This window comes from Pempheris klunzingeri, chromosome 2, assembly GCF_042242105.1.
Source record: "Pempheris klunzingeri isolate RE-2024b chromosome 2, fPemKlu1.hap1, whole genome shotgun sequence".
Lineage (NCBI taxonomy): Eukaryota > Metazoa > Chordata > Actinopteri > Acropomatiformes > Pempheridae > Pempheris > Pempheris klunzingeri.
In genome coordinates this window covers 25,467,265-25,485,990 of record NC_092013.1, presented here as the reverse complement: position 1 = coordinate 25,485,990, position 18,726 = coordinate 25,467,265, and the positions used below count along the sequence as shown (strand labels likewise).

Genomic DNA, 18,726 nt, shown 5'->3' with positions numbered 1-18,726 from the left:
CAGAGAAAGCATTAGGTCTGTGCCAGGTTACAGTTAGAATTTTGAGACGTCAGTCTCTGGAGTGGCTGCAGCTAGCTGAAATCCACTCCACGTCTTCCATTCTGTTGACTCTGTAGGGCTGCGAAGTTTCCATGGCAACAGGTTCCCATAGCGTCAGTGCTCTTATGTGTTGATGTGGTTGATGTGCGACGGTGGGTGCTGCTGACCAGAAGGAGGGAATGGAGTCGCCAGACCGGGAGAAAACAAATTACCTACGGGGGCTTCTATGGATGTATGGGGGTCGACGAAGGAGTCCCAGTTGTTTAATGGCTGGAATACACCATGGGATAGCGAAGTAGTTAAGCTTCAGCAGCTCGGCGGCGGAGTAATTCAGCATGGTGCCGGTCGCTGAGTGTCGGAAGTACGCCGTTAGCCGCTGGCCTCCAGCAGAGGACGAAAAGCACTCATTCAGTAGAAACAGTCCCTTCACCTTGTGACAGCAGGAGTCAAGAACAGGACGAGTCGACCACGATGTAAACAGGAGGAAACGTGGGGGTAGAGTGTCGTAGGTGGTAGGCTAACGGCTAGCGTTTCGGTGGGCTAACGACAAACGGCTAATGTTTTTTCGCAGTCGCGTCTTTGGCAGGCAGAGAACAGCAGGAGCCGGTGGAGTCCGCAGAATAGAAGTCAGGAGTTGTCCAGAGTTTGAGGCAACAAAATGTACACACAGTGTCTTTAAAAAGCCAAAATGCGCCAGCGCCTGCATGTGTTTCTGCTACACCAAACAAACAAAAAAAAACTAAACAAAATCACTAAAACTAAACTTAAGTAACTTTTCCTTTAGTGAAAGGAATAATAAAATTATCTCTGGCTCACTGTTTGGATGCTATGACAGGCATATTGTATAGGTATATCAGAGTATTTGTGTACAGTTGGCCATGTTTGTGTGGATCCATGTTTATTTATGCGCATCATGTTTGTTGTAGCTGATGGCTCCCGATAAGGCTCTGATCCCTGAACGCTACCTGGATGTGGAGGATAACAGTCCTCTGAGCCCAGAAGAACAGAAGGAGAAGCAGAAGAAACTGGAGCGCATCAAAACCCTCATTGCCAAATCAAAGTAGGTTTTTCACTTACACATTTATTGATTGACTGATGAGTGAGCATAGTCAGACTATACTGCTCACATATTTCGAAACATTACGAAATCATAATTATTGGTCCAATTTTAAAGGATGCAGAAGTGCAGATCTTTCTCTAAACTATTATATTCTGTGTGATGAAGCTGATTTTCTTTATGTGTATTGAATTGTTTTTCACAAAATAGACCACTTTGTTTGACCACGTTTATTGAAATGCCTACTTGAGTCTTTGAACATTAGACCTTTTGAAGAACATAACAAACAAACAAAATCTAATTATTGGTATTAGCAAAAAATGTCATTCATACATTGAAACTTAAAGTCTTAATTCAAAATTAGTTTGTGATAGCAAAATTTAATATTATTACATACACACACACACATATCACTGATTCATGAGAGTTGGGACAAAACAGGTTTTAAAAATCTTTTTTTTTAAATGCACACTATATTCATTAGAGTTATATATTTCTGTAGATAAAAGTCTTAGCTATTCAAGCATGTAAAGGAACAGGTTCTACATAAAAACATTTTTTTGACAAATAAACATGTTTCCCTTTTGAACTTGATTTGTGTCAACTCCGTCAGACACACTTAGAAGTATACAATTGTAATTCTTCCAGTCCAACAAGAATCTAAAGTTCTGAATTATGTTGTAATAGGGTTTAGTTACTCTGATATATAATAAAATACAATATGTAAACTTAAGTTGTGATTGCACACTATTCTGAAAACTCAGATTTGTAAATATCTTCATTTTCAAACAAAACAATGCCTTAAATAATTAAGACATAAGAGGATGTAGATCAGATGGCCCTTTATTACATAAACAACATAAACTGACGAAAGAATAAACATTTTCTTTAAAAAATGAACAAAACATACATCTGACGGTGTTGACAAAGAACTGACGGAGTTGACGAAGAAATGACAGAGTTGACAAAAATGTGTGTCCATTACTGATTGACGAATAAAAGTGTTTTTAAACAGATGGAGGCGACAGAAGACGAAGAAGAACTGCCCCTCGTCTTAGATTGAACATATATTACAATATAATGAACATACTGAAAATTACAGTTTCCAAAATAATCATCATCATCAAAATAACGATGGTGGAGAACAGGGGCCCTTCTTCATCTATCTCTCCTCTCCTCCTTCTCATCCACCTCTTCTCCCTATCCTCCTGTGTTCCTCTCCCCTTCTCCTCTACTCTTCCTCTCTTGTCTTCCTCTCCTCTCCTCCCCTCCACGTCCTCCGTTGCCTCTCTGGTGTGGGTCCTGTGACTAACTGGACAGATAGATGAAAAGAGTCAGACAGATGACAATTCAATACTGTGTCAGTTGTTCATTTGCTTGGTCTATTATAGCATGTATGTGTGTGTTTGTGTGTGTATGGGGGGTGAGAGAGAGAGTGAGTGTGTGCGTGTGTGGTTGTTATTGCCCTACACTGCCACTTCATACAGGCTGTGATCTTAAATTGATCCTTAACAACAATACTGCTCAAAATGCAACACAAAATCTGTAGCCTAGAAATAGGTTGAATTACCTTACTTAAGATTTAATTTTTGTCTAACCTGCACTTATGCCTTCAGCAACAGGCGTCGGACATGCTCACGCTCTATCACATCAGGCGCGGTGCTGTAGATCTCTCGTGTTCTTGATTGGACTGGTGATGCCTTTCCCATTAGTTTCACTATGATGTCTGTAACTGGGCAGAAACAGACATCCTTCCTGCCAAGCTTAGGTTGAACCTTTGCTGTTGGACCATGGGGATGCAGAAACTCCACTTTCATGTCCTGATGCTCAATATCCACAGCAATGGTCTTGGCTAGCCACCAGTGCTCACCATATACTACTGCTAGCCAATCTCCATTATTAAGGCTGCTAACAGTCGTTACTGTCATAGTACCCTCAGGACCTTTCACAGCCTCCTTATCCCTCTCCTCCTCTATCACATCTTCCATCTCCATCTCTCCTTCCATCTCTTTTTCCATCTCATCAACATGGCCAAATTTCTTTTCTTCCTTGCCCTCCTTGTATCACTCTGCTGTTCCGCTGGGTAGCCATGGAAATAGAAGGCAGCTGGGCTGAAGCACTGGCAAACCAACATCTCACTGCAAAAGCAGGATAGTTGTCTGTGGTGGATCTTGTTCTCGTGTGCAATGACCTGGTGTATTTGCCTTGTTGAGGGAACCTGTTTGAGAGGTTGCATGAGAAGTGTATCATATCTTTGCATGTTTTCTTCTGCAATGTAGTGCAGCTGAACGCCCTTCAGACTGTTTGAGACCTTTTCAAAGAACGTGTTTCCATCTGTCACGTCATTTCCTCTCAGGACCAGGTTGTCAGCTGTTCTTTTCACTGTTCCACCAATGCCATCTGGTGCGCCCTTACCATGGGAAGTGGGGAAGAAGTTCCATGTTGCTCTTTCAAACCCCAGTGTAGGTGGGATACCAGACAGAAGAAACAAATTCTTCTTTTTTTTATACTGTCTACTTGGACCATCAGATCAAAAGTGCACAGTGGTAACCTGTGGATATTTCGTTTTGACATCTTTTAGGACTGGATCCATGTGTGTCCAGATTGCCGCAGCATCCTGTCTCTTTGACTCTGAAATACTGCAAAACCCTGCCTTTCCACCCTTAATGTAATACATTCCGGTATGCAATGTTATCTGGGCAGATTTTGTCCAAAATGGCAGGCCTGAACTTCAGATTGATATTTGCATCTCCAGGATTCCGAAAAGTCAATGTGAATAATTGCTGTACTTTCGTCACAGGTCTCAATTGTGTTTCTGTGTGCTTTTGAACTAAACACACGTGTGTTGTGGTTTCATTTCTGAGTTTTTGCTCATAGAGTTTGATGAGCTTTGAAAGACGGCCGCTGTGTTGGACAAGCTTAACGTTGATGTGGATTCCATTGACTGTGTCCTCTTCAACTCTCTCCCACTGCTTCCACTGAACATGGATTTTATCTTGCTCCTAGGTTGGAACTGTACCTTTGTTTAGACATTGTGAGCAGGTGCGAAGAAGGCAGGCTTCACTTGCTGGAGAGCAGCAAACTAATTGTAAACTGTCATCAAGTTTGTTTGACTTCACAACACCAGATGATCTATGGACCTCCAGCATTAAGCATGCGTTTTCATGCATTTGACACAGACATATCTTCCGATCAGATGCTTTTGGTGCTGTAACAGAATGGCTTCAGAGCGCAGAATGAAGAATAGCTCAGCTTCACAGTTGGGTTCCTAATGAGGAATTCAGTGTGGAGGTTGATCATGGAGTCTGTAAGGATCATTCTCTGGTGCTTTGTGTTGTTCCTAGTGATTGTGTCCGTCTTATCAGTTGTCACATGTGCAGAGTTCAGGAAGAAAACCTGAACAGTCTGTGTAATACACTGCAGGAATGTTGGCTTTTTCTTTGTCTGTTTCTTTCCTCTCATTAATTTGTAGGTTAACCCAAACTGGTGGATTTGGGAAGGAGACGATATTTTTTTAGAATTTTGCCTGATGACAAACTCAGCGCTGGCTCCTGACGCCGTGGCCCAGGAGTTTGTTTGTTTTTTTGCAGCTCTCTTCTGAGGATGTTGTGGAATAGAAGGGCTTTCTTGATTTTTGGATTCCCAATTTTGCTTCCTGGTAGCATCTTCTTTGTTTCTGTGCCTGGGGAGTCCAGTGGTGTTTTATTTGTAGCCTTTCTTCTTTGCCATTTTTGTTTAATTAGTTTGTTTCCTTGCTTTGTTACATTCTTAAGCTTTTCTTTCAAAGCTTTTATTTCTCTTGAATGCCTTTTCTGGTATTACTTCTCTCCCTTTCCTGTCTGAAAGACTGTCTGCTGTGTCTGGCATTGCATTCTTGATTGCTCTCTTCTACATCTTGCGGACTATCATTTGACCTCTTCTGTCTAGACCTTTTCTTTGCCTCTCTCCAATTCTTTCTCTGTTTCCTCTTTGCCCTGTCTCCCATCTCGTCTATTTGTACTACTTTTTGGTCTTTAACTCTCTTCTTCCACCTTTGTCTTTCCTTCTCTTGCATGTCATGTCGTTTCTCTGGGTCCCTGTTTAATTTCTCTCTTCTCTTTCTTTGGTATTATCTATTTCTTCTCCTTTGCTCCTCAACCGACAATTTCTGACTAGCCATGCTTTCCTACAACACAAATTGAAGTAATGAAAAATTGATTGATTGATGTAAAATCTTAAAGGTGCAGTGTGTAGTTTTGTGACACAATAATAAGCAGACCAAAGCTGGCCCAAGTTCTACAAGTTAGAAGTGTAGGTTATACAGAATGCTTAAATAATTCATGCTATATATGTACATTTATGTGTAAATAAAACCCTTAATTAACATTTTAATCCTTCACTAAGTTCACAAATAATATTATCTTAGTACATTAAGAGGTTATAGGTGGATTTGTCAACTCCGTCAGCTTACAGGTCAACTCCGTCAGACATGGAATCTGACGGAGTTGACGTAAGGGCAAGTATTTTCCCGCCAAAACATGTATTGTACACTGTAGCTAGCTGGTTTTTCATCAATTGCTAGCTGTCTCAATAACCTCACTAAAATGCTTAAATTCAATTCACTATGTTTAAAAAAATTAGCATAACAGAGAGACTGTGATTCAATATTGACCTTGTTTGTCTAAAATATCAAAAAGTTTAAAACTTACCAGTGTATGTGTGGTAGTCTTGCATTCAGCACAGCCAGGGAGACGAAAAGGGGTCCTCAGGGATATAGCTGACCATGCTATTGCCTGATTTAATGAGGTTTATGAAAAAATCTGACGGAGTTGACGGAAACTGAGGACACAACTTTTATAGGCAGGTTTTTATGGAAAATATTGTTTGATGTTCACTTCATGCATTGTTTTATATTTTCATAACACTTATTAATTTGATATATATGTATTTACAATTTTAGAGTTTTTTTAAGTTTTTTTGGGCTGATCAATATTGTGACCTCTTGCTGAGGACAAATACAATAACATGGACCTTCTAACCACAGACCATACATTTAAACAAAATTTCTCAAAAAAGATAAAAAAATGTGTACGAAACAATAACATAGGTATACACAGTTCTTTTAGATCCAACTTTGTAAGTATGTCAATCATGATGAATTTCTTGATATTTAATATGAATTAGACTTTTCTATGTAGGACATGTTTTGTCCCAACTCTCAAGAATCAGTGATATATATATACACATATATATGTTTCTGATATGTAACGATCAAGCTGGGTTTGTATGAAATTGATTATCACTAATTAATGCTAGACTTTAACCTCATTAATGCTGCCAAACAGCTTTATCACTCAGCAGCCCTGTCTATATTAGATGCCTAGAAAGCATTCAATAGCACAGAAGGGATCTACCTTTACCAAGTGCAAAGCCTTTAAAAAATCCATTACTTTTAGAGATAGAGAATATGTAGGGAATATGTAAGATCGAGTCAGAGTTTTAGTATAAAATATTAAAAAATCAACAATCATCAATCAACAGTATCAACGCAATTTGAAAAAATAACACTGTGCTGGTATGCTAACTTCAGTAGATATACAGAAGTTAGCATGATACCACTTTACCACCTTAGTATTCAGCTTGTCCTCAGTATAACATGAGAGGAAGAGGAAGCAGCATTGGACCATCGAACAGCCAAAGTCAGATCATTTGTGCAAACACAGCACAAATTGTACCAAAAAATATCTCAGATTCAGCATGCCATAATTCATCATCACATTTTAAGCATCAAGCTGTTATTTTTTGGTTTGAATTTAGAGCAAAACGATTACTGCCTGCTTATAGCCAAACCAGTAGCTGCAGTGGGCGGTGCAACCACCCCAGAGGAGAGGAGGAGAACTATGATAAAAGCTAAGCTAACGCAGTTTGGATGTGACTGCTTGCCGCAGGAATGTGGAGTGGATAAAATGGGACTCAGGCTGGCCAAGAGCCAAGCATTTGTGCCCACATTTACACAGAGACCTTCATCTAATCAAGATGCTGCTTTCAAAGGGCGGACAGTGCTCTGCATAGGCAGAGTCACTACACATTTTTCAGGACATTGCAAAGTTTATTAGGGGAGGACAATGGTGTGAGGAGGAGGAGGAGGAGGAGGAGGGGTAATGCTGCCCCCCTATTTATTTGGAGCAGGTGGCCAAATCTTAAACTTTGAAATCCAAGGGAACCAGGTAGAGTTGTTCGCTTTCTTCAGTACTGCTCAGTACAGAACCACTTGCTTGCTAAATAAGATCAGAAACAACAATTAACTACAACTATTAAACAAATATTAATGACAGAAAATACAAAATTTCGTTATATACAGATTATATTACGTTCGTCAGATGCCAGATTTTGCATAATAACAAAATCACCACTCTCGCCCCTTTGTTTTTGTCTTTGCATTTACCCACTGACAGTTTGCAGAACATTGTTCCTCTCTTGGACGGCCCAGTGGAGGATGGAGCGCCACTCAGTTCCCAGCAGCAGTTGCAGGAGCAGGAGAAGCGTATTGAGATCTCCTGTGCTCTGGCTGCTGAGGCCTCTCGTCGGAGTCGCCTTCTCTCTGGTAAGAGCTGCCATCAAACAGCTGTAACCAACACCATGGCCATGTCCCTATCCCTCTCCCAATAATCAACTTATCAATCTTTATTTATATAGCGCCAATTCATAACAAACATTATCTAGAGACACTTAATATGGAGCAGTTCAAGACCATACCCTTTAATTAAGAGAGACCCAGTGATTCAGGAATTTAAAGTTAAGCATTCAGGAATCCCCACATGAGGAAACACCAGGCAACACTGGCAAGGAAAACTTCCCCTTTAACAGAAAAGAAACCTTTAGTGGAACTCAACTCGGAGGTTGCTTCCTGCTGAGGCCTGCACATTTTCGCACATATTGATTCACACAACTCACATATACCTCTAATGCTGATGTTCTTGTGTTGTTTTAGATCCAGTCTGGTAAACTAATAACTAACAATTAATAATAATAAATAAATGATTTGCTAGGATATCATTACAGGCAAAACCTTTAACATCCTTTTCTTGTAGAGCCTTTTAAAAAAATGTATAGCTGGAAGATGGCTTTTTAATTGATTTACTGCTAAGAATTCTGGCTTAAAGGTAATTTTTGGGCTCTCACCAATTACTTCTGGGGATTCAGTGACATTTGAAGTCTAACAGGACTTCTTTAGTAAAACAATGTGAGATTGTTTGGATATACTGTAATGATGTGCTCAGTACTCTGGGGCACCAATAAATGTTGGGGTTTGCGCCATTTCTAGGGCAATGTGGCTATCAGATAATTAATAATTATCGAAGAGCTAGCTTCTCTCGGTCGAATGTGTAGGGTAAAGGTGCCAGGTTAGGAAAAATAGGTTAGTTGCATGTAAGACCCTGTGTCTGTGTGAGCAAACTAACATCAGCTTCACAATCACAATAATCAAACTCAATGAACATTAAAGCAAATCAAAACTAATACATGTATGCAGTAATGCTATGCTATATATGCCCAGTCAGAGTTTGTTACCAGTCCTCAAAAAGGAGTTGCCTTTTGATGAGCCAGGCTGGAAGAAAGGTGTGGTATTGGACCATACTTGCTAGCACTGATGATTCATTGTTAACTGATGATAAGATTGAAATGCAAAAAGAAAAGAATGCTTAAGCTGCTTTTATTTGACTTGTGATATTTTATACAGCATCTCAGGTTAATCCTAGGTCAGCAGCAGCAACGTCCACAGGCCTTTGGAGGTGCTGTTGCTCTAACCTGAGAGAAAGGGAAAACAGTCCCCTGTCTTTGTTGCTGAAGATGCGCCTGAAAGCACAGGAGCATGCAACTCGTCTTGCAAAAAGGGCACTGATCTATTCAGAGTCCAACAGGGTCTATTTGTGCACTTAAGTCACAAGTAAAGTGTGCCTTATTTGGACATGTATTTAAAGAATACACTGTGATCGAGGAAAAACAGAATTAACAGTTTTCTTTACCCTGAAAATCCACAGATCTGTATTGTACTGTATTTTTACAGTGCCTCCTACTTACCTTACTGTACTAATTCCTTTGATTGGTTCCCCCTTTGTTTTTATTTCCATATTTACACTCCCACCACCTCCCTCCATCTCACTTCAGCCCAGTGCGCCCCCAGTGCTCCCACCTCCCCAAGCAGCCTGGCCCCTCCCCTTCCCTAATTCTGCCCCTATCATGAAGGTGTGAGTCATATAAGGTGAGTTTTCGTTCACCACACCACGTCCACAAGTCCCATTCTTTTCCTATCCTGTTTAGACCCCCTGCTTGTTTTACTCTCTGTGACTGCTGTTTTATCCAATGATGCTTATAATATGTTTGGCCATTTATAGCAGTGATCATGTTTATACATTAAAGCTGCAAATTGCCCATTTTTGTTGCTCCATGTCATATAACTGTACTGTAAGTAAATGGACATATATTTAATTGGTCAGATGTTCATTTCTGACAGAGAAATTTTAGAAGGAAGTATTTTTGTCTTTTTATGTGCAGATATTTGCATAAAACATTTGCACTAAAGTGTGAGTGTTTTCTTCTATTTTGCATCTTTTTTCCTGAGCTTAGGTCCATTCTCAAAATTGTCAATGCCAGATCCAACTTGTTGTTTCCAAAAATGTTAAACCACTTCTCACCATCACAAGTGTGCAACTGAGGAAAACCAAGAAATGTAGTTAATAGCTCAGATAACAAGTAAGTTGGACCTTGTGTTGAAAATTGTTTTGTCGCTGTCGAGTAGATACCATCCACAGTAACTTATAGCATGTTGTGTTACACAGGCTGAAGATAACATATAAAGATCTATCCATCTGGGCAGCTCACTTGGTAGAGCATGTACCATTTAGGCTTAGTCCTAACCGCAACTGACTGAGCCTGTTGCCCTTTGCTGCATGTCATCCCCTCTCTCTCCCTTTCCTCTTATCTGTCCTATCAGATAAAGCATGAAAATCTTCCTATAGAAAAACTGCTATAGCAGAGATATTTCCAAAAATGTCTTAGAATGTTATTTATTTCCATTTATTTGCCATGATACAAAGAACACATAAAACTGATCACAAAAATTGTTTTATTTCTCTCACCCTGTCTTTTTTACCTATTTTTTGTCTGTAGCTCAAGCCCTGGCTGCTTTCAAGTTTGATGGAACATCTTTCTGAGGTATCACTGGACAAACTAAACAATGAAGATGGTCTCAGACAATTTGTTTTTAGCATCTAAACTGATACAACAGTAGCTGAAAAGCTGTCGAAGAAGGCTCCCAGGAGGCAAGAGCAAATTTAAAACTCAAATGGAAACTCAAAAGACTTGCAAGCTCACCCCCCCAAACTCTAATTCATCCAAGTCACAATGTTCTCGTACAATGTGTGCCTTGTAGCACAAAGGGAGATTCCAGATCTCTTACTAGCTAAAGTTGTATAATACTATTTAACGTAGCTCAGGACATATTGTTAGAGATTAGAGAGATTGCTGATGAACTGCATTGATGTTTTACACTCATAATGACAAAGTGTCATTGAACTGAGGTTCAGTGTTGATCAGTTCACAAGGGAATGCTGCATTTGAGGGGCTCAGTACAAGGTGAAATGAATGTCACTGAAGTCAAATAGTAAACAAGAGTATCATTAACATACAGAGAGACTTTGAGCATGCTTCTGGATACTAAAAGCCAAAGGAGGATGTTCATCATCATCCAATCTCTATATCAGTCTTAAAAAGCCACCAATGGCTTGCGGCCCAGTAAGGAGTGGATTTCAGTGACAGGCTGAAATTATTTTCCCACACTTGTGAACTGACAAGAGTGAGTCCTCTCATTCTTCGTAAAAAGATGAGAACTGTAGGGGTGAGGTGCCCTAGTGGTTCAACGGCTAGTGCATACCATTAAGGCTTATGGCCTAAGCGATCCCAGTTCAATTCCAGCCCATGGTCCTTTGCTGTATGTCATCCTCACTACCATTTACAAAATGCTATCACTATCCAATAAAGCTGTCTGTGGCCAAAGAAAGCCTTTTTTAAAAAAAGGACTCTTCTTCTGAACTCACTGTGATGCCTGTTTCACCCTGACCAACATCCTCTACACTATCCTATCAACCTTGCTCTGCTGTCAATTACACCACATGCAACTATTAGTTATTTACTATATTTGTCCAAACTATGACCCATCTTACAAAGCTGCTGAAGACTACATGCTGTCCTACATCAGAATCCATAAACACAATATTCTTTTTGTAACCTGATTTTCTCTCCCCGTATTATCTATACAGAAATGGGTCAAGCATTTCTGTATGCAGTTGTAGATTATATGCTTAGGTACACATGGTAATGTGTATTTCAAATTCTGCATCTTATTCTAATGTTGGGGCCACACTGTCTACCTGTGAGTGATGGCTACCTCGCTGAACTGCTGTAGGTTACGTGTGCGTGTGGTGTCCACACAGTGTGTCTGCTATGGTGCAGCTGTAGTGTTTTCAGCCTATTTCTCTACTTTGATAATACACATCAAATAAAAACCTTCCTAACAAATAAAAGGGATTCTGTACACAAAAATTCTATGAGGCTTTTCAAACCAATACAGGAAATGTTGGATTAGATGATGAAAAAATATATTAATGTTTTTTCCACGTCTGAATTATGATCTATGGGTACAGACATTGTCAGCATGACTGTTTTTGCTGTGAACCACAGAAAAAATAGGCGAATCTCTAAATGAGCAGCAGCAGAGCTGCGTGTGACCAACACCAGAGCAATGCTGCTCGCATGGTCTGTGTGGCTGCTCAGACTTCTTAACATGGACCCTGAAAAACTCCAACAGGTTTGGCGATGCACACGCACTGCTCAGGTAACCAGTGTGTCCCCAGGATAAGAAACAGAAGGCCATGACACAAACGTCTGCCCCAGATGTAAAGAGGCAACAGCAAAGCCTAAAATTAGAGACAGAAGCCTTTTACTGGTAGCATTAATATTATCTAATTTCACATGTGTTTATGGCAACTACACTATGGCTGAAGTGTAGCTTTCAGCAATGACTTTCTCTAACCCCTCCAATCGTAAGACACAGGTGGTCATCTCTTAGTTAGCACAAAGTCACAAGTATGGAGTTGTGTTATACAGCCATGCACCACCCTGACGTAGAGCTGCACTGCTCTATATGAACCTCACATTTCTGACCTGTATTGGTACAGAATGTTTGCATTGAGCATAAATCTAATCGAAATCAGATGTGTGAGACAAATGATTGCATTCTCACAATCACCTCACCACCCACTACGTGCAGCCCCTTAATTTGGTTAAATCCCTATGCATTTAGCATCATATTGCATAGTGCATCATGGTACTCAAGAAATTCCCCCAGTGACTGTATATATAGGTTAAGTATGTTGGAAATGCTTTTATAAATGCTATGCTGTTGAAATTGAAAAGACCACTCTGCTAGAAAAGAACGTGTCTGAGTTAGCTGATAAGAGGAATGAAATATTAGACAACACTGGACAACACTGTCACTGTCAATTCCAAAAGCATTTCACTTAATCGTGCCCTGCCATAAGTCTGAAACATTCTGTGAGTATTTTATGTTGTATGTTTATGATATAACTTACAAAGAAGTTTGAATGCAGGGAGTGATAGTACCAGTGGGGTTTGCCAAGGTTGGACACATACATATTGGTTTTAAGTGAAACTCCAAAATGACCAATATTAGATAGTTAAATAATACATTTGGAATAAATTGATTCTTTAACTGTGAATGGAGAATAACACATCTATTTCATTATCAAATTTTGAATACACGAAAATGCATAAAATCACCAAATACTGTGAAATACTGAGGAAAAAAATATTACAAGTTATACAAATTATTAGGATTTATGATGTAAACATTCAAATTTTTATAATAATCTTAGTGGAGTTCCTTTTCACATCACTATGGTACATTTTACTTTGAAATATTAACTCTAAGTCTAAGTCTAACTAAGTCTGTTTTTTCTACACTTATGTCATGTAATTTTACACATCCTTAGAAAATTATCAGGATCTGTGTTCTATAAAAAGCTACTAGAAATTCAGGATGTGTTCAAACTCAACCCAACTAACTTGTTTTTACAAGATAAAAAAAACAATCTTGGGATCCATCGAGATTAGGCCATGCCTGTTCCTTACAACTTTGTCCAGATTTCTCTTTGTTATGCGTATGTTATTTATGCTTTTTTCCCCTTACACACCAATGTTCAATGTGTTTGTAGAAAGCTATTGTATATCCATACTCAGATTCAGAGACAATATTTTACAGAGAATGAAATTTTATGCTGAAAGCAGTTAACAGCTCTCACTACGCAAAAACAAAACCAGGATTTAAGAGAATACTCTATTTTTTTCTTGTTTTAAGTTTTTTTTTTAGAAAGGGAATACATTCAAAGAATGACAGAATACATATTTTTTTAGAAGCATGGATATTTGAAGACAAGTTAAGTTAAATTTTTAAACTCAATTTCGTTTTGCATTTTTCACAAAGAAGATTTTGCTTTTATTTTATAGCTCTTAAGGAATTGTTTGAAGGAGCAGAACATAGGTATTTTTAGATTCATTTGAATCTGATGTGTTAAGAAATGACATCCAGAAGGTGGTGTCCAATATTTGATACTAGATGTAGCATTTGTGGATGATGAAAATAAAGAATATCTACATTAAATTATATACGTTTGTCAATGTATATAATATTTTTTATTTCAGTTACAGTATATCCTACTATCACATATAACCATTACTACTTTGGGAGAAAATAGATAAACTGCTTGAACTATGCAAATGATAAAAAAGAGACAAATAAAAGGCTTGCTCTCAGAAAACCTTGCAATAAAGTGAATGTATTCAAATAATATGTTTCTCTAGATGCTTCTGAATTCATCACAGTATTTTGTAAGATTAAACATGTCTTGTTGCCTGGAATTATGATATATTTACTGCTGTTATCCACTTGTTGATGAAGTTCACTGCCAAAAAGACTTCTGTGGTTCAGCCCCATTGTTACCAGTAGGCTCCCTGATTATATTCTACGGTCTTCTTTATATCAAACTGTATGTCTGAATTAATAAAGTGCACAAAGAAAGATGGACTGTCCATTTCCTCATCTAAGCTTTAATGTGAAAGTTTGTATTTGTGATCACCATAACTTACATTTTACAAACTATCATAAACAAATATCTAGTTTGGTTGTTTTTAGTTCATAATTTTATCCTTACCCATGGACCAAGTGGAGGTCAGCTATTAATTTAGTGAGTGCCATTATTACTAATGAAAAAACACTTAACGTATGCTGGAACTATATTTGAAGCAGGACTTCTGTTGGGCTCACTGGAAGGACTTACTGGGAAGAGTGATTGTGAGAAGTATGGAGGTGAATGGGGTTGAGGAGGTTTGCTTCTCTCTGACACTGAAATGACATTTGACAGCAGCAGAAAAAGAAACTGTTTTGGTTGGTTAAAAGGCATTCAGTGCAATCAATCCAAGCTATAGTTTTTAGTACAATGTAATAAAAGTAGATATTGTCTTTACTTGTGTTACTTGTTGTTTACCTGGGTGAAAAACTGATTTATCCTGTTATGTGTTTTTTGTGTTTAGATCAGTGGGAAAGTTGGCAATGTTGAAGTAAAAAAATAGACTGAAAAATAAAACCAAAGAAAATGGAGGCAGGGAGGAGACAACTAGAGAAGGACAGACATGATGTAAAAAGGAAATATAGAAGAAAAGGACACATAGAAGAAAAAAGGAAGACCTAAAGTATCCTATGAGGTTTTTTGTAAATTAATAAATGTATATTTTCATTCACAGTTTCTTAGCAAGCTCACAATATGTTTGTTGAATGCATAGCGTTACCTCAACCTGTAATAGAACTAGTCTTATTTTCCTCCTCTGCATAATAAACTAAACTATATAAATCCAGCAGTCAGAACTGTAAAAGACAGTCTGAAGTGTTTGAGAGCCCAAACACAAGATAAGGGATGCATTGAGTGGCTGATGACAGCGAATCCACATTGCTCATTACAGTGGCACATTGAGTTAATGATCACTTCAAATACTGACAACATCAATGCACAAAGGTTACAGTTTAGAAAAGGAAAAGACTAATTTGTTTCTGATAGTCACAGAGAAACCACGCCAACAAGTAAGACGAAGGGAAAACATTACCATGGTGGCTATCAACGAGTTCCAGAGTAAGTATTTCCACAGTTGCTCGCTTCCTAAATATTGTGGTGAAGCTGTATACTCTGATAACTCATGGAGCACAGAGCAGTGGCCTGATTTCAGCATACATAGATGTGCTTATGGAAGTATTGTATCTCAACTTTTAACTTGAGCTTTTGTATTGTATTGAAAAGTTTATCACTGAGGTAAATTCACTGTAACCATAACTTATATTTATGGGCGTCACAGAATTAAGAGCTGTGTTGAATATTCATAGCAGTGATGTTTAAAACTTCGAAGAAAAGGCTTTTAACTGACTAACTTTAAAAGGCTGACCTGATTTTTGCATAATGAGTCAAAGAAATTCAGTAAAATAAGGGCTACAATGCCCTTCCTTCAGCCAATAGCGGGCCTCCAAAAGCGATGTGTATTAATAATTTGGCTGTTATCCTAGCTGTATTTCTGATTCCAATAAAGGGTGAGGGAGCTCATTGGCATTTTAATGACATTTTTCCAATTACCAAAAAGAAAAGACCAGAAAAAGTATGTATATCAAAGCCTGATATCTTCTTCTGTGCCATAGAGCTACATTGTTATCCAAAATTGATGAAAAGCACATCATACTTGTTGAATTGGGTGACATGTTCCTTCATTATCACACAAACTGTAATTTATTTTGACTTGATCCCACATTCACGCTACTCTGAATAACTAGAGAAAACTAGAGCACCGAATGTAGATTAATCAGACACTAAAAAGGCCTCAAAAAATGCTCTATTTCCTTGACAATAGTTGACATATATAGTTAATATAGATTGGCCAAAAACGCTTGGTCAAGGAAATGGCCGTTTTGGGAGCGGACGCAAAACTGCCTCTTTTTTGCCTCATCCACCTCCAGACCTGCTGGGAAACAGTGACTGATCACTTTTAATGTGGTAAGTCGGCCAGAAAGCAAGTGGCAGCCAAAACAGTGGAGGAGGGGGGATTGGCCAAAAACGCTGACCCCGGGGTCAAGGAAATGGCCGTTTTGGGAGCGGACGCAAAACTGCCTCTTTTTTGCCTCATCCACCTCCAGACCTGCTGGGAAACAGTGACTGATCACTTTTAATGTGGTAAGTCGGCCAGAAAGCAAGTGGCAGCCAAAACAGTGGAGGAGGGGGGATTGGCCAAAAACGCTTGCTCAAGGAAATGGCCGTTTTGGGAGCAGACGCAAAACTGCCTCTTTTTTGCCTCATCCACCTCCAGACCTGCTGGGAAACAGTGACTGATCACTTTTAATGTGGTAAGTCGGCCAGAAAGCAAGTGGCAGCCAAAACAGTGGAGGAGGGGGGATTGGCCAAAAACGCTTGGTCAAGGAAATGGCCGTTTTGGGAGCGGACGAAAACTGCCTCTTTTTTGCCTCATCCACCTCCAGACCTGCTGGGAAACAGTGACTGATCACTTTTAATGTGGTAAGTCGGCCAGAAAGCAAGTGGCAGCCAAAACAGTGGAGGAGGGGGGATTGGCCAAAAACGCTTGGTCAAGGAAATGGCCGTTTTGGGAGCGGACGCAAAACTGCCTCTTTTTTGCCTCATCCACCTCCAGACCTGCTGGGAAACAGTGACTGATCACTTTTAATGTGGTAAGTCGGCCAGAAAGCAAGTGGCAGCCAAAACAGTGGAGGAGGGGGGATTGGCCAAAAACGCTGACCCCGGGGTCAAGGAAATGGCCGTTTTGGGAGCGGACGCAAAACTGCCTCTTTTTTGCCTCATCCACCTCCAGACCTGCTGGGAAACAGTGACTGATCACTTTTAATGTGGTAAGTCGGCCAGAAAGCAAGTGGCAGCCAAAACAGTGGAGGAGGGGGGATTGGCCAAAAACGCTTGCTCAAGGAAATGGCCGTTTTGGGAGCAGACGCAAAACTGCCTCTTTTTTGCCTCATCCACCTCCAGACCTGCTGGGAAACAGTGACTGATCACTTTTAATGTGGTAAGTCGGCCAGAAAGCAAGTGGCAGCCAAAACAGTGGAGGAGGGGGGATTGGCCAAAAACGCTTGCTCAAGGAAATGGCCGTTTTGGGAGCGGACGCAAAACTGCCTCTTTTTTGCCTCATCCACCTCCAGACCTGCTGGGAAACAGTGACTGATCACTTTTAATGTGGTAAGTCGGCCAGAAAGCAAGTGGCAGCCAAAACAGTGGAGGAGGGGGGATTGGCCAAAAACGCTGACCCCGGGGTCAAGGAAATGGCCGTTTTGGGAGCGGACGCAAAACTGCCTCTTTTTTGCCTCATCCACCTCCAGACCTGCTGGGAAAAAGTGACTGATCACTTTTAATGTGGTAAGTCGGCCAGAAAGCAAGTGGCAGCCAAAACAGTGGAGGAGGGGGCATTGGCCAAAAACGCTTGGTCAAGGAAATGGCCGTTTTGGGAGCGGACGCAAAACTGCCTCTTTTTTGCCTCATCCACCTCCAGACCTGCTGGGAAACAGTGACTGATCACTTTTAATGTGGTAAGTCGGCCAGAAAGCAAGTGGCAGCCAAAACAGTGGAGGAGGGGGGATTGGCCAAAAACGCTTGGTCAAGGAAATGGCCGTTTTGGGAGCGGACGAAAACTGCCTCTTTTTTGCCTCATCCACCTCCAGACCTGCTGGGAAACAGTGACTGATCACTTTTAATGTGGTAAGTCGGCCAGAAAGCAAGTGGCAGCCAAAACAGTGGAGGAGGGGGGATTGGCCAAAAACGCTTGCTCAAGGAAATGGCCGTTTTGGGAGCGGACGCAAAACTGCCTCTTTTTTGCCTCATCCACCTCCAGACCTGCTGGGAAACAGTGACTGATCACTTTTAATGTGGTAAGTCGGCCAGAAAGCAAGTGGCAGCCAAAACAGTGGAGGAGGGGGGATTGGCCAAAAACGCTGACCCCGGGGTCAAGGAAATGGCCGTTTTGGGAGCGGACGCAAAACTGCCTCTTTTTTGCCTCATCCACCTCCAGACCTGCTGGGAAACAGTGACTGATCACTTTTAATGTGGTAAGTCGGCCAGAAAGCAAGTGGCAGCCAAAACAGTGGAGGAGGGGGGATTGGCCAAAAACGCTTGGTCAAGGAAATGGCCGTTTTGGGAGCGGACGCAAAACTGCCTCTTTTTTGCCTCATCCACCTCCAGACCTGCTGGGAAACAGTGACTGATCACTTTTAATGTGGTAAGTCGGCCAGAAAGCAAGTGGCAGCCAAAACAGTGGAGGAGGGGGGATTGGCCAAAAACGCTGACCCCGGGGTCAAGGAAATGGCCGTTTTGGGAGCGGACGCAAAACTGCCTCTTTTTTGCCTCATCCACCTCCAGACCTGCTGGGAAACAGTGACTGATCACTTTTAATGTGGTAAGTCGGCCAGAAAGCAAGTGGCAGCCAAAACAGTGGAGGAGGGGGGATTGGCCAAAAACGCTGACCCCGGG

At 40.4% G+C, this 18,726-nt stretch overlaps 1 protein-coding gene across 1 annotated transcript in view; it reads left to right on the top strand.

The window, feature by feature from the left end:
• The window catches only part of plekha6 (pleckstrin homology domain containing, family A member 6), a 91,016-nt gene extending 79,384 nt beyond the window's left edge, over nucleotides 1-11,632 (top strand). Inside the window, exons 21-24 of the mRNA XM_070844371.1 lie at nucleotides 966-1,099; nucleotides 7,531-7,679; nucleotides 9,242-9,335; nucleotides 10,244-11,632. Coding sequence (XP_070700472.1) covers nucleotides 966-1,099; nucleotides 7,531-7,679; nucleotides 9,242-9,300 — 342 coding nt within the window. The 3' untranslated portion in view covers nucleotides 9,301-9,335; nucleotides 10,244-11,632. The remainder of the gene's footprint in view (nucleotides 1-965; nucleotides 1,100-7,530; nucleotides 7,680-9,241; nucleotides 9,336-10,243) is intronic.
• The last annotated feature ends 7,094 nt before the right edge of the window (nucleotides 11,633-18,726 follow it).